At 26.9% G+C, this 16,724-nt stretch overlaps 1 protein-coding gene across 2 annotated transcripts in view; it reads right to left on the bottom strand.

Annotated features, from left to right (window-relative positions):
• LOC101237112 (spermatogenesis-associated protein 17) overlaps positions 1-16,724 on the bottom strand; it is a 31,943-nt gene that overhangs the window by 11,456 nt on the left and 3,763 nt on the right. The window contains exons 2-9 of one of the 2 annotated variants that reach the window (XM_065799740.1): positions 16,046-16,138; positions 12,187-12,268; positions 9,230-9,280; positions 8,023-8,041; positions 7,122-7,206; positions 6,909-6,978; positions 6,521-6,793; positions 6,198-6,298 (exon numbers count right to left, since the gene is read on the bottom strand). In XM_065799740.1, coding sequence (XP_065655812.1) covers positions 6,198-6,298; positions 6,521-6,793; positions 6,909-6,978; positions 7,122-7,206; positions 8,023-8,041; positions 9,230-9,280; positions 12,187-12,268; positions 16,046-16,138 — 774 coding nt within the window. The remainder of the gene's footprint in view (positions 1-6,197; positions 6,299-6,520; positions 6,794-6,908; positions 6,979-7,121; positions 7,207-8,022; positions 8,042-9,229; positions 9,281-12,186; positions 12,269-16,045; positions 16,139-16,724) is intronic. The other variant, XM_065799741.1, reaches the window with a different exon arrangement.

Genomic DNA, 16,724 nt, shown 5'->3' with positions numbered 1-16,724 from the left:
AACATTTTAAAATATAGCATAAAAACTGTTAAAATATTTCACAGATAAATTTGATTCACAGAACACTTAATTTTTATGACAAGAGATTTTTATATTTAGTCGCTTACTTAATCGACGGTTCACTGATAATAAAATTTTCATTAAAGTCTGCCTTGTTCCAAACGTTAACCAGCCCCCTCATGATGCACACATTTGGTATTTTGTTTCTGCTATCAGCATAGCACATACCACCACTGCATTTAAGCTTGCTTGTACTCCCCAGAGAACATTCAATTTTGGATGACAATGTTTTGATTGCATTTGCATGACTCCGGTTAATCCAGTAAATTATGTGACAAACTTCCCCACCAGTTGGAAGTCTATTTGGAGGAAATATCTGGAGAAGGTACCCCAACAGATAAAGAATTCTTCTTCCACTACCTTTTCCAATATGACCTGCACTTACCATATTAAATATTATTTTTTATATTGTAAAATAAAACAGAATCAATCACAAAATATACAATACTTTTATATATATATTTTACATATATGTAAAAATTTTCATTAAGTAATTAAATTTATATTACTTAAATTAGAATTAAGTAGCAGTATACAATATACACTGCTACTGTTTTTCAATATCCTAATAACTGATAATTTATTAAAAATTTATTTCTTGTATTTCTAAATATATTTGCAGAGTTTTAATCGAAAAAATGCAAAAAAACTCTCCAAACTCATTAAAATGTAAATGAAACTTTTTTCTAAAACGCGTTCTTCAGTTTAACAATGACTTTGAGGCCAGATATTTTTATGGTAGTCTACTAGGACCAAATAAGGAGGATTGACATTAGGGTGTCCCAGAAAGAAAAAAAAATTTTCTGTGACACCCTAATGTACATCATTCATTTGTAGTTCAGTGGTTATTGCTGTAAATATTAATGCATACACTTTGAAAGTAGGTTTAAAGTGGGGAGGGAGTGCCATATGGGTTTTTGCCTAAAACTTTTTTAACACATAAAAACAAATCTAAATTGCTCCACAATGTTGAAATCAGTTAACTTATAATTTTTTGTTTTTCTCCTTTTAAAAAAAAAAGTTGTTTACTGTTTGCCAAGTCATTGTAGTTTTATGAACATCTGTCACTGTAAAGTCACAGTAGTTTTGATACACCAAACTTTTTATGTTAAAAGCGCATTGACTGCGTACATTATGATTATAAGAGATACTTTCTTAAAACAAAATATTTTCAATTTGTTTTCTGCCATAAAAGCAGGCAAATTTGTAAAGCAGGAATGTAAACAATGATTGTTATTACCTAGTTTTTTATTTCCATAATAATGCAAAAATAAACACAAAATTTTGTAATGAGAAACTTATAGATTAGGTGACGCCAGTTGATCAGCATAAAGAGCGTGGGGTGCTACGTGATAATCACCTCCCCAAAAGGGCGACTACAATCCTACAGAAATTATGATAAAATTTAACTGGAAGCCACACAAGAACTAAACTGTTTTATGCATGTTTTGTAAAAACTCCCATTTACCCTTTTATTAAGACAACACCCCCTGTTTATTAGATCTCCTCTAAAAATTTCCACTTCCCTTTTATTTTCCACCCTTTCCCTCCCTTGTATTAAGCACGCAAGAGTACCACTACATATCTTGTAAACATATGTTCTTAAAAACTGAACAAACACTGGAGTTTGCCTTAATTCATTTCCAACAAACTCCACATAGCCACTTTCCAGCATTTTCTGGTTGCCTCTTCTTGACTATAGAATTTCCTTTTGCATTTTTTTGCATTTTACTTTTTTTGCTTATCCTAAACTTTTTATGCATTTTATTATTCCAACAGATTCATTTTTCTTCATTCATAAAATCAAGATTTCTGCTAAATTGCTACTTCACAACTAAATAACATAGCTATATAATGAGTAAATTTCTCTGATTGACTATAGTTTGAGGGTTTTAGGGTATTGCCTCGAACTCATAAGCATTTATGTAAATGTTATGTTTGTTATAACTTTCAAATTCTTTACGTTATTTTGTATAACTTTTTAAATTGTCATTGTGCGTATTATTTAAGGTTTTATATATTTTGTTTGTAATTCTAACTTTTAAAAAAGATAGACTATGATTGTAACTAAATTTTTAAAATCCCTAAAACATAAAACCCTAAAATTTTAGGACAGTAAAAGACATTTTACTGTCCATGTTAGTCATTTTAGGGTTTTATGTTGATTCTGACGTTTTTTATCAACTTAAGCAAACAACTTTAATGATGAAAAAATTACTTTTTTAATATTATTTATGGTAAAGGTTCATAAAGTTGTAAAAAATTTAAAACAGGAAAAAAAATAGAATCAATTTCTTGTATTTTCTTATTTTTTTCTTTTGGTATTGATCTCAAATCTAAAAACCAAAAAAAAAAACATGGACCAACAAGGTCAGCTCAAGTAAATATATTTTAATTGCTGGTATATATAAATCATCCTTAGTTTACTATCTTACAGACAACTTATAAGTGTTATAGGATTACAGTATTCTTATACTATCTTATAGAATACCTTACAGGATTCGTAAGATTTTATTTGCCTTGCAAATCCTATAGGACCATAAAAACTCCTGCTATTGATTTTCAGATGTGTAATACACGGCTGTTTTACACAATTGTAAAATTGGGGATTACATCATAAGTTTAGCACAAAAAAAAATTGCGGGGAATCGCTTTGGTCATTGTCGTCTTACATAGTTGGTTGGGGTTCTGCTTGTTGGATGGGGACTGATGGAATAATCTTAAATATGATAATTTGTTGCCTCTGCTGGTCAGCTCAACTTCTATTTTATTGGTTTAAAGATAAACTTATTTAATAACGCAGCTGATTGTCTTTTCTTGCCCCCTCACCAACAACTATTTCGAAAGCATTTGACTTTTGCGACGTCTATTAATTTTTTTTATATGTTCTCCAATCACTAACTAATCACTTTACACTTTACCAATCGTATATATATCTGTTAAAACTTAGCTTGAAGAGCATATTTTCTATTGTTTCAACTCTTTAACCGCTTAACCTCAACATGCGTCATCCAGAATTGCAATACATTGAACGCAAACTTTTACATGCATTTAAATATCTGTTCATTCAGATTGCACTTCAGTTTCACAAACACCTTCATTCGCACAATAAAGTTATAGTAAGTTGAATACTCATTTTTTTATTTATTATTTATTGTTTTTATTTTATGGATAACAGCACAGTGATTAGATAATTAATACGTTAGGAAAATGTTAAGGCTCAATTATATATGTCAAGTTTTAACCTATTGTTAGTGGTTGGGATAACATGTTCGGTTTTCTCTAAAATTATTTGATGTACGTGGGAAGACTCAATACTAATTCACTAAAGATATATCAGACCTTTGGCACATAAATACATTTTGATGTTCTGTATTTAGAACTCAAAATAAAATGTATAAAATGTCTAGATTTGGATATATTGTGTGTGGTATTTCGGTGTACCTATTATTTGTGTGATTCATGAATTAACAAACATTAACAAACAAAAATTAAGAGGAAAATAAGCAAAAATATAATTCGGATTTTTTACTGCATATTTTACCTGAACAGTTTTTCGGACTTTTAAAATATGACCTGGATGATTTATGTATCATAGATTGAAGATTATTGACTTGTTATAAAATAAAATTTTGGCATTCTATTTATTAAAGACAATATTGGTATACACAGAAATGGGTGCCAATACATTTCTATGCCTGCAGCAGGCATACATTTATTCCATCTTTATTCCTGACGACATTAGCCTGAAGGTGTGTGCATCAAAGTTGATTAACAATTGTAGTATTGCCCATTAATGAGCAGGCATTAATTTACCTTGTCTTGAAATCATCATGTACTATGCACCCTAAGATTAATGCTAATTTATGTCCTAGTTTCATAGGTAATATCATATATTCTTACACTTGATCAATTTCAGCTTTGTTGTTCCTGTTGTCTTTTTAATTTATAAGTATTTACATACATTTTTCTACATTTTTATCTATGTTTGGTTATCCATCAATAACCAAACAAATGTGTTGCAGGAATCTAATAGTATGTAATTTTTATGATTTCATCACATAATTGTGATAATCATGGTTGTGGTTTTTATGTTTTTTTTTAATTGTAAATTATATTGTATAGGTGAACTTATTAGAATCAGAAAAGGGACCAATCATCTTTTACAGCTGCAGCAGGAGGCTGTCGATCTGCTCAATAACGAAGGCTCACTCAATCAAACGACTGAGAGTGATGTAGTAGGTCAACAGTTGCGCCAATCATGTTTGTCTGAAATTATATTTTGTTGTCTTTTTTGCAATTTTGCCAAAAATGGTTTTCTAAATATCTTTAAATATCTATAAGCTACATTTGCTGATGCAGATGGGCAAAGTAGACGCTTAGATACTTTAAACAGTCAAATGCGAATTCATTTGTGATTGATTATGTTATATGCAAATTTGGACCAAACTATATGACAAGTCATATCTTTGAGCCCCATGGAAAGGCTGATAGATAAGTTTTTTTAATTAGGACATGCTTATGTAGGTAGTGTTATAGGGCAGCAGCTTTAAGGCTCACCTTTTTTTATAGGCTGTTGGCACAGGCTGAGGGGTGTATATATGTATGTGGGAGGAAGGGGGGTATAAATGTCTGACAAAGTGCTTAAATAATGATAAAACGATTTCTCATCATTAGATGATTCAGCTCCACTATGATAATTTAGTGCCTATATAGCTCATGTAGGCACTAAATTAGCATAGTGAAGCTAAATCATCGAGCTATTTACACAATCTATAAAGTAGAGAGACAATTGACATTCTGATATATATCTATATTTCTTATGATAAACTTCTTATTACGAAGTCTGAACCAGAGTGGACTAGATTTAAAGAATAAAACAAAAGTCATCAGCCATGCAATTTGTATTTTAACAGATTAAAATAAACAATATCTGCTATACTATTTATTTAGTTTTTAATATGTGTAAAATTTCTTTTATACAGAATGAAACTTTATTTTACTAAGAAATGTTAATTCAAACTATAACTTTAACCTATTATCAGTAATTCAAAAGATGAATAGACATGTTTTCCTTCCATTCAAAATAAAAAGATAATTGCGGATGTTATTGGCTTGGTTATTAGATTTATGTTATTAATTATAATAATACTAAATATTATGCTTTCTATACGAACAGGGCCACCAAGAGGGGGAACGAAAGGGATAGTTTGTCCTGGGCAGCAGATATCCAAAGAGCGCCAAATGAAAAGAAAAAACCTAAAAAAAAAATAGGTCCTTCATCTATAATATAGGAAAATTTTGATAAATAAGGGCGCCAATCAGGGTTGCTGTCCCAAGCAGCATGACAGCTCTTGGCGGCCCTGTATACGAATCAAAAACTTGCTTACAGCATCCTATAAGAATCCTATGTTAGTCCTACAAGATCTTTTAAAAATTTCTTGTAAATCTTACCTTATCCTATAAGAATTCCTTAAAATCCTACATAATCTTTTAAAAAGATTTTTGTAGGTCCTGCAGGGATTTGTGCAACTCATCCTATAGGATTCTTGTAGGATCTGTAAGATCAGTAGTCTAGTGATATGAGAGGCAAGCCAAAAACGCAAAAGCGACATGAGTTATTTATATGTATGTACATATTCTTACATACAGTAATATATACAGTCAAGGTTATAACCAGTAAAATATACAACAATACATACTGTAATAAAAACAATAAAAATTATAACAGTAATTATAGTAATAATACAATAATAATACGTTGTAACAATACATTACTACATGTTGTAATAGATGTAATAATACAAAGTAAAAGCTGTAAAAGTATGAAAAAATATTAAATAAAAAATAAAAAATGCCTAAATTATAAGGAGTTGAATTATTTATGTTAAAGGTTCATAAAATTGTAAAAAAATTAAAACAGGAAAAAAATTGGAATCAATTCCTTGTATTTTCTTTTTTTTCTTTTGATATTTATCTTAAATCTAAAAACTGAAAAAAAAAAAAAAAATTTATTTTCAAATTTATTTGTAAATAAAGTTCAGTTTCAAAGTATTGTAAATAAAATTCACTATCAAGGTATTGTAACTAAGTTCACTCAAAGATGATAATAAAAATAATGATCACAAACTACTTACTTGGAACCTTCATCAGATTTGTATTCTGTTGTAACCCTTAGGGTTGTTTGAAGCTTTTTTAGGCGCTGCTGACGCACTTCTCCAGGGCTACGAAAAGGACCCTGAACATTATTTATATACAATGCAAATCATTTCAGATTAATGATTATGATTTTTTTTATCACAGTAAAAACCAAAAAAATAATGACATAAGTGAAAAAAACTCTTTAAAATAAAAAAATTATGAAAAACTATATGTTTTGTAAACTGCACACATATGACTAATATAGATAATTATGTCTGTATAACTATGCACAAGATGCTAAAAAGAGTGAACTACTAACTTGTGGCCAAATCGATTTTTCTTTAGGTCTTTTTAATAAACAATTCTCCAAACTGACTTGCTCCACATACTTTGGTATACCAGTAACAGTGCGCAAAAACATTTCTTTTTTCTTTTCTTGAATTTTCTCACGCTCTAACTTACTAAATGGCTTTGAGTTACGAAGCAAAAACTCTTTACCTCCAAGACATGTTTTTGGGGAGTTATAGACACCTCTAGAAACCTTTGTGCTTATCAAATAATGCATCTTTCGATTTAACAGCTTTTCTTCTTCCTAAATATTTACTTGGAAGAAAAACTTACATAATACAAGATATTATGAAATTACTTCTTCACTACCTCATGCATCAGTTGTATTTAATATAATTGCAAACTAAATTATGTTGTACCATATATTTTCTTTGTTTTTCCCATTCATTTTCTAAAGCAATATATCGTGAAAATTCTTGTAAATTTTCTCTGGAAAAAAAAGTTTTGTTTTACAATCACTAGCGAATAAATCTTTCAACATTTTAGCACAATCTATTTTTCTCAAATAAAGTGTTGGTATAGAGTTAAGTAAATTTTTACTATTACGGGTGTGAATTTTGAGTTAATTTTACCTGAAAACTTCACTTCTTGCTTTCAATGTCATAAAGTAGTCTTTCCAAGCAGAAAAGTTCAATTTATATTTTCTAACAAAATAGCCTAAAACATTATACAAAAAAAGCTTTAAGCTAATTTTTTTCCTACATAATTATTTTTGCAGAAATAAAAAAATTTTGAGAGGTAGGTAAAAGTATTAAATAATGTTTTATTATAAGAAATATTCTAAATTTCTTATGAACTAAACATGATGCAGTAAATGGTAGCTTGTAAATGCTGAGCTGGATTTTTTTAATGATGAATTTTTTTCTTTTTCAGACAATCGCCTTGTAAATACATATTAGGTCCTTAACTCAAATAGTCACTAATTAAAAAATTTATCATTTTTTATTCAAAATATTAAATTACTCTTATTATGTTATGAAACACTTTTTTTTCCTTACTCATCAATTCTTTTGTTAATCCATCTCTTGTTCTATTACTGCTGTTTCAATACTCTTTCATCTATCGTCACAACTTATTTATTAGTTATTTACAAAACCTTAGCAACAATATTAAACGTATCTAAAATGCACAACAACAAAATAATTTGAAATATGCAAAGAACATGATATTGAGTTAAGCAACAAGTGGAATCGTCAGTGTAACAACTCATATGATAAAATTTTCTTTCAAGATAATTAAGCAATGTTAATAATAATGAAATTCTAAGTTCAAAGTATAATAACAATGTTTTTTTTTTAATTTTTCTATAAATATAAAACTGGTAAAATTAGTATAAGTATTTAAATGTATACTTTTTTAATTTCAATTTTTCAATCCATTTTTAACTATAAAGTTCCTTTTTTGAATTGTAATATTATAACTATTGAAAAATACAAAAAATACCTCTCCATCAGGATTACAAAAAATACATACCTCTCCATCGGGATTGAATCTAAAATATATAATAATAAATCTAAACAAATATATACATATATATTTTATAATCTAATAAGTTGTCGCTTAAAACAACATTTCAGAGAAACATTTGCTTCTACCCCCTAAATAAGTTCTATATAATAAAATAATACCAAGTTTCAAATATTTTTTTATAAAAATCATTTTTATTTGTAGCCCTTAAACATCAGACAGGTTTCTAATATTATCAACAGCAAAAAATTTATAAAATTCCTTTAAGTTTAAACAATTTTTTATAAATAATATTATTTTAGATTTTGTTGACTAAAAACAACAATTTTTTTAAATTTATAAAATAATAATAAAACCACTTTGTTAACTTTTTTCAGAAAATGTTTTCATAATATATGGTTATCATTTTATAATTTTTATAAAAATTTCCTTTTTTTGAGACCCAGGTTGACATACTTTTAATTCCTGTGACCTGCTATGCAGATCATATTATTTGTTAGTAAATGTGACAACGCTAAAAACGCCATTTGATAACGTGAGCAAGGCTAATCAAAGTTTGTATTTTTAAAAGATAAATACTGATGATATTTTACAAACAATCATTTTATTGTGTTTTTTTTTTGGAAGTAAAAGGATTAAAGTAAGTTTTCTTGATAACCTGACAAAAAAATTTGATGCATGTCACATGTGATAACCACACTTGATTTATGGGATGGTAAAAATTTGGGCTATTTTTGGTTATGGTATTTATAATACTTAAATGGTATAAGTATTATAGTTACACGTAGATCATATGTGGCTACCACTTAAGTAGCATTAATACCATACCCACACACATCTAACATAGCCCAAATTAGCATCTCATAAATCTATTGTTGCTATCATTTAATGACACATGTAGCCCACATCAATATTTTTTTGTCATGAATATTAGGGAGCTGTCTGATATTTAAGGATCTTGAGTTACCTCTAAAAATAATAAACTTTCACTACTCTCCCAAAAGTTATACATTAAAGAATTGAAAATTAAATACTATATATTGAAAAAGATTACTTTAAAAAAGTATAAATATTATTTTTGATAATAAAAATTGATAAATATTTTATGTTCCAGTAAAGAAATGTGTGAATTAAACACTATGCATTCCTTTAAAACAAGTGAAATAAATGTGAAATGTAAATTCAACATTTAAATATGTAAAACAAGCCTTACCACGGTTGCCATTTTATTATAAAAAGATTGTCTTAGCTGCTTTGCCCTATTCTAAATAAAAATATAATTTGTTAAAAATTTATCAAATAATGTAATATATGTGTAAGAATATTTATCAACCATTAGAGGCTTAGTCAGAGCCAGATAAAAGACCCAGTAGGCTTCAGACTGCAGATTTAATGCACTAGAATATTATAACCACATTTTGTAGAATTAATCCATCAACAAAAATAGGAAATATTTTTTATTATAATAATGCAGTTAACATTGTCATCAAAACATTTTTTGTAATGAGTAGATTTTAATGAAATATGCCAGTAACTTGTAAAATAAATAATCTTTGTTTACTTTAAAAAATACTTTGTAAAATAAACAAATTAATAAATGCAAAAAAATGGTTATAATTTTTTAATGATATTGCAGTCTTTATAAATTCAACCATTTATTTACTGAAATCTCAGACTATTAGACACATTATAAGGTTTTTTACTAATTTTATTCTTAAATTGAACTATAAAGCTGAAAAATATATATATATTTTTTTAAATGTTGATTCAACTCAACAGCAAATTTAGCAGTAAAGTAAAAAAAATGAGTTTTAAATCAGTAAAAATTCACAAGCTACTGCAAGCTCCAACCTGTCACAGAAGGAAGATCAAATTCATAATTGGCTGCCTGTTTTATGCAATCAAAAAGAAACTGGATTATAAGGTTTTTATTTGCCAATGGAGCCGCTTTGGAGATGAGATTATCAGAAAAAATTATAATATATGTGAAACAACATAAAACCAAGAATAAAACTTTGTGGTACACCAAAGATTACTAGAAGTTAAAAGATTACTAGAAATTAAAAAAATATGAGAGTGTTGTGCATCAAGGATGACTTTAATAATGCAATTAAAAAAGGTATAACTTTATAATGATTATATAAAAACTTTCCTAGATACATTGTATAAAGAAAGATTGTAAATAAGACCGCCACTACTATCTAATGCACAATAGAAACTTTCTGTTGTTAAAATTAACAAATCAGCAGTAGAACAAGTGGATCAAAATCTGTATTGATTGTCAGAGAGTAAGTTTCTGGACTAAGGATAAGATAAAAAAAGTTTATCAAATTAAATCTCAAAGGCTTTGCTAATAGTAAGAATTGACAGAACAGTATTTAGAGGGGTCATAGTCAAGTGAGGCTTGACTAATAGGAATAATAAGAATTACATAGAAGTCATTCTTTTCAGCACTGAAACAAAAAATGTCATCTTAAGGGCAACATAAAAAAAAGTTTTTAATAATTCAAACTTAATTTTACAATTAATAAAATTTGTAAAACCAGGTTTAAATATATTTTCAAATAGGTGAACTAATAAGTCAATTTGCCAAACCAAGCAAATTGAAATCTCACAAAAAAGAAGGTCTAATGAATTTTGCAAATTTTTTGCAAATACTTTAAAGAATATAACTATTTGTAAAAGTTAACTTGAAAATCTTGTTACTTGTACACTTTTAAATCTTAGGAAACAACCTTTTAAAAATAAATTGTAATCAGAACAATAAACTCATACACGAATTAGATAATTTATCTATAAGTAATTTTTAAAAACAAGTCAAATAATTCATTTCATGGTGCGGTTTTCTGCCAAATTTCCAGCAAAAAAATGTTTTACTATTTGTTAAAATTGTTTAATACTAAGGGTTACACTAACTTTCCCAAATCTATTAATACGATTCAAAAAATTGTGAACAGTTATACAAAAAATGTATGCTAAACTAAAAACAAAAAACTAATTAAGTAATTAAGGTTTAATATAAAATTAAACAACTTCACAACTGTAAAAAATTTCAGTTTTAGCATTCAATCGGCAATCATCAAGATACTTTGTGATAAAGATTATTTATCAGAAAATGATAAAGATTATTTACCTTCAAAAGTTGCTGCAGAAGGAAGTAAAACAACTATTTAATTAAAACTGTTTCTAATAACCAATGCCAAAAAATTGAGTACAAAATAGATGCAGTGATACATGAATAAAAAGTAGATGTAGTGATACATGAGTACGATGTAGATGTATGATACATAATGATACATGAGTACAAAGTAGATGTATGATATATAGTGATACATGAGTACAAAGTGATACATGAGTAAAAAGTAGATGTAGTAATACATGAGTACAAAAAAGATGTAGTGATTTCGCAACAGAAATAAAATATGTCTTGAGTTCCACAATTTTGATGCTTTATTTTTAAAATTGATAATTTCAGAACAATTTTAGAAAACATTCAAGATTATAAGTTTTTTACTGGTAAACTAATAATTTTTTATTTTTTACCATGTTATTGGCAATAAAAAAATTCAGTAAGTTTTCAACCCTTAACAAAAGTCAAATAATGTCTTATTGACAAATTAATTTACCAGATGATTAATTTGAATTTGTAGTAAACATGATTTTGGGCTTGTGTTTTGACTTAGAAATAAAATGGTCTACAAAATGACACTCTATTGCAACTGTTTGAGTTAAGTCATGAAAAAAATTAGGTCAAAACTACAATTAAGTCCTACAATTATACTTGTAATGATTAGTTTTTTTTTTTGTTTTTGTTTACAACTTCTATTAGAAATTTAAACATACATCTAGAAAAATACCAAAACAGGAATTGACATTTAAAATATGTTATAAAAACAACCTTTTTTAGAACCACAACCTTGATAAAACCTATACACAGAAACAACAGTTATAGTATAGATAAACTTGAGAGTTAATTAATGTCCCTTTTCACTTGTTGATAATTATTAAATAAAATGCCTATTAAAAAATGTGAGTACCCTTGTAGATTTCAAACTCAACTAATTATTGTATCTAAGTTTACTATTCAATAAATTTATCATATGCATGTTTTCTTTCTTTTTATTAAAAAAACTAGCTAGCAGGAAACATGAAAAAAAATACATAGCATACCAGTACATATTTTGCAAAATCTTTTCTACCAATATATCCTCGGTAAACACATTGAATTTTTATTGCTGATTTGTGTAAATGCCTAAAATTGTTATTATAGAATATAAAAGCATTTTGAACAAATCACATAAATAAAAAAGTACTTTTAATTTAATTCAATTATATATTATAAATTTTAATTTTTTATAAAAAGTATTTTTCATTGCAATTCTAAAACGTTTTTTAACTTTTTTTTTGTATATCAGTTTTTATTATATATAAGTTTTAATAAATTAATCAAATTATTGAAGATGAAAAAATTTTGTGGCTACCTAAAAATAAAAAGTTATCAAAACTATATTTAAATAAAAAGGGCACTAAAATATATGCAAGGACTTTATTTAGGGTTACCACTATACTTCTGGAATAACATTCCCTGATTTTTTCAATGAAATTGCTTATTTTCCATGATATTTGTATCATTTTTACTCAAGACCATAGTATTAAAACATCGACATACTATTTTTACAACCCAAAAAAAAACAGATAGCCAATTTTCCATATACAAGGAATTTTTATAATTCTGTTTTATCTAGAAAATAATCAAACAGTTAGAACAATCACATGCTATTTAAAAAAAACAGTTAAAAGTAGCAAATTGATCTTTGAAATAAACATAAAAACTAATACTTAATATAGAGAATTTCAAAATAATTAAAAGCTCAAAAGAATAACACACATTTAAAATATTCTAAATAAATAGAAAGTTAACAACAGAAATACTTTATACTCCACTCAAAACTTTTTTCTGCTCCTCAAGTCCTAATATTTCTTGATTCAACAACATTATCAAATTATTTCTTTATCTTCCAGAAAAGAAAAGATCAATTTAAATTTATTTCAGATATTTTTTCAAGAGTTCAAATAAGCTAACAATCTTTCATAAATCTATTGATCACATCTTGAGATAACACACCTTTTTTCCTATAATTCCATGATACATTCTACAGCAAATCCAATTGTCATTTAATTTAACAGTAGAAACTTCTAATTTTCACTAAAATCAAATTGCAGAAATTGCCCCCCATTGATGATGCTGTTAAAAACTTGTTTGGTTATTAAATTCATTAAGCTTTAAGCAGTTGAAAAAAAGCTTTAAAGAGTTGGAATAATTGGGGCGTCTGTCTGATATCGGGCGTCTATTCTTCACAATGCTTTGTTATTTTTTTAATATTTGCACTACTAAAGTAGCAGACATAATATGTCTGCTACTTTTTGGTCTTCAAGTCAGCCAAATGCATAGGAAAATTTTATACATTCAGAGACAATTATAAAATCAGCTCTTCTAGAAGAAGAACCATGGAAAAGGTTGCACAAAACATTAATTAACCTTGCTGATTGAAAATCAGTTTTAAAAGCACAATGGATTACATGGAGGTTGCAACTTTAAATTTTAAGAAATTTAGGTTGCTCATATTACTTTTTAATAAGATCAAGAAGTAATCAGTTTACTCTTGAGCCATCTGTACACAGTTTTTTCAGATTTATGCAATTAATTGCTGCCAACGATGTAGTCACACTTTCAAGTAAATTTTTCAAGGGGTATTTGTATTTAACATGACTTAGACTATTGTTCCAAAAACAAATACTTGAATCCATTTGACAATTTTGAAAAGAATTAATTCAAAGGAAAAGATATAAAAAGGAGATTTCTTGATATTTTTTTTTTAAAAGTATGTGTATACAATGCAAAATTATTAACCAAGTTTTTTTCTAACTATCTCATAGAACTTAACAGTTGTACTAAAAGCATCTAATAAATTTATTAAAGTAATAATAATAAGAGCTCCACTCAAACTTATATAAAATGTTTTTTTAATTTTTTTTGTAATGATCAAATATTAATATATTTGAACAATGTTTTGAGCTATATGATTTACTTTCATAAAAATTCTCTGATTTTCCATGTCTTTTAACTAAATCAATCTTTTTCTCCCTGATTTTCCCAAATCATATCTAAATTTCCCAGACTTTCCCTGATTTGGTGGCAATCCTGTTAATTGTACACAAATCTTTATAGTGATTAATATAAATTCTATGCCTGAAATAGTATAGGAGTGCAAAAAGCGCTTTTAAATTTGAAGACATATAATTTATTTTCCCCACCACCAACATATTGTCAGCTGAGAACCATGAGACTCTATAACCATTTTTTTTTTCTGATATCATTAACAAATATTTGTCAACCAGTGGAGTGTGTATCCGCTAAATTTGGTCTCAAAAATAATAGAACTTTAGACTTTCTGGCAAGAAGTCTTTATATACTAATATTTTCTAACGATATTTTTTCATGATAGCACAAAAAATGAACATACAGCCTCTTCTTTCTCAGCTGACAATATATACAGCGCATTATAGTTAAGCATCGGTTTATTGAATTTATTTGTCTTGGTTTATTTTCTCAAGACACACAATTTTTATAAATCATTCGCTCCTCAGTATTCTTGTTTGCAGTAATATGACCTGATTGTGGAAGAAACTTTACTTTTCTGCATAATATACATTAAATAACTTTTTTTTTTATATGCTATCCTTTTATGAGTGTCAAATTGTTTTATTTTTATTTTCAAACTTTTTAAAATAATGTTTATTTACTGTAACTATGAATAAAAAATGTGGATACAAATATTGAACTACATTATAGGGTAGGCTTAGTAGGTAGGTATAGTAGATAGGGTAGGCAGGAAACATTTAACCACTTTGAAGACTTTAAATTGTAAACTTTTTTAGTATTACAAATAATGAACTCAAACAAACTAATTTAAAAAATAAATGCCAGATCTTGATATTTAATAATTCTACATCTGTTTTAAAAGCAAGTTTTAATAAATAATTATACTAGACAGCTGCGGGTAATTTAACAACCTGGAGGAGTACTTTTGTTGCATGATTAGTAAAATTTTAAATTATAAATTTAATTTTCTATTTTAATAACCAAGTTTAATTTTCTATAACCATACCACTTTCTATTTTAAACCGCTTATCCGCAATATGTAACAATAGTATATTTTACAATGCAATTTTGTAATAACTACTTTGAAATGCTTTTTACAAAATATATTTAAATAAAAAAAAACAATGTTGTTATTTCCAGCTTTGTTAGAGTAACATATTTAGAAATCACAACCATTTCTAAAGGTTCCCGTAAAAAAGTATCATCAGCATCAGGGCATATGAATGAATCTTTTTCTTTTCATCACAAAAATATTTTAGTTTTTATAATAAAAATTTACAAGTAAAGGAAGACCAGACTTTTGGGGGTCACAATCATCTAAATTTGACACTTTTCCCTGTGCTTCTCTCTAAATTTTTGTAAATTTCCTGAACTTTCTGTTCTTTTTTCCTACATTTGTAGAAAAAAAAACTATAAAAAATTTAATCCACACTGGGTTGAGATATTTTTGTTTATTTTAGTTTATCTTTTTTAAGCAATATTTTTTTACATTTAAAAATGTCTAAAATTAAAAATTTTCTGGTTTTGTGGCCTTACAAATTTATTATTGTGGTAAACTCAAAGTAAATTTTCTAATGAATGTTAAATAGAAAGGTGGTGTAAGCAATCAAAAAATTTCTTATCAAATAAAAAAACCTCATTACTATCAATAATTTTGCAGCAAGGAAAAAATAGTGTATTAAAAATAAAAATACTGCTTATCAATTAACTATACTTTTAAAATGTTTTTAAATAATTACTAACTGCATCCTTAATGTCTGATACTAACATAAGTGTTTAATCACATTACCTAGTCTTTAGAATTAGTATTTACATGACAGAGTACATGAAAGTTTTCTAAAGATTATAAAAGATATAGTGCACTACCTGATGTAAACTTGAACTTTGATTGATCGATACCAGCTTTGTATTTTAACAGCAGCAACTCTTTCATTTATTCTTGTTTCTTCACTGGCACTACTTATAAGCATGTGGTTAAAAACAATTACATTTATTAGTTAATACATAAATATATAACTACATTAGTGCAAACATTTTTTATCATGAAGAAGTTTTAAGTTAAAAAATATATTAATTTAAATTTTAAGACTTAACAAAGTTTAAATAATCAACTTTTTAAAATAAAAAATTGCATAAATGTGATTAGAGGATGTAAATATGCATATGCAAACATATGCAAAATAAAGCTGAAATACTTAGATAAATTTAAAAATATATAATAATAATTTGTGTTGCAAAACAATCATTAAACTTATTCATTAAGCATCATTCAAATTAGTTTTTTTGGGGAAGATGGTATTGTAATTTGCTACTAAATTATGCTGAGAAAGCTAAGTGAAGGGTTATATGACAAAAAGCATTCAAATTCCATCTATTTAAATTTAGTTTAACAAAGAAAAACTATATGTAAAAAAGAGCAAATCTAAGTATAAATCGTGATAAATCAATTTGCAAGTAGGAAACTTTTTGTATTTTAATTAGCATTTTCAGTCAAATTTCAGTTAAGAAATATAATAAATTGATCAAGGCCTATTACACCACATGG

The sequence above is a fragment of the Hydra vulgaris genome, chromosome 06 (genome assembly GCF_038396675.1).
Source record: "Hydra vulgaris chromosome 06, alternate assembly HydraT2T_AEP".
NCBI lineage: Eukaryota > Metazoa > Cnidaria > Hydrozoa > Anthoathecata > Hydridae > Hydra > Hydra vulgaris.
This window is presented reverse-complemented; position numbering and strand designations above follow the sequence as displayed.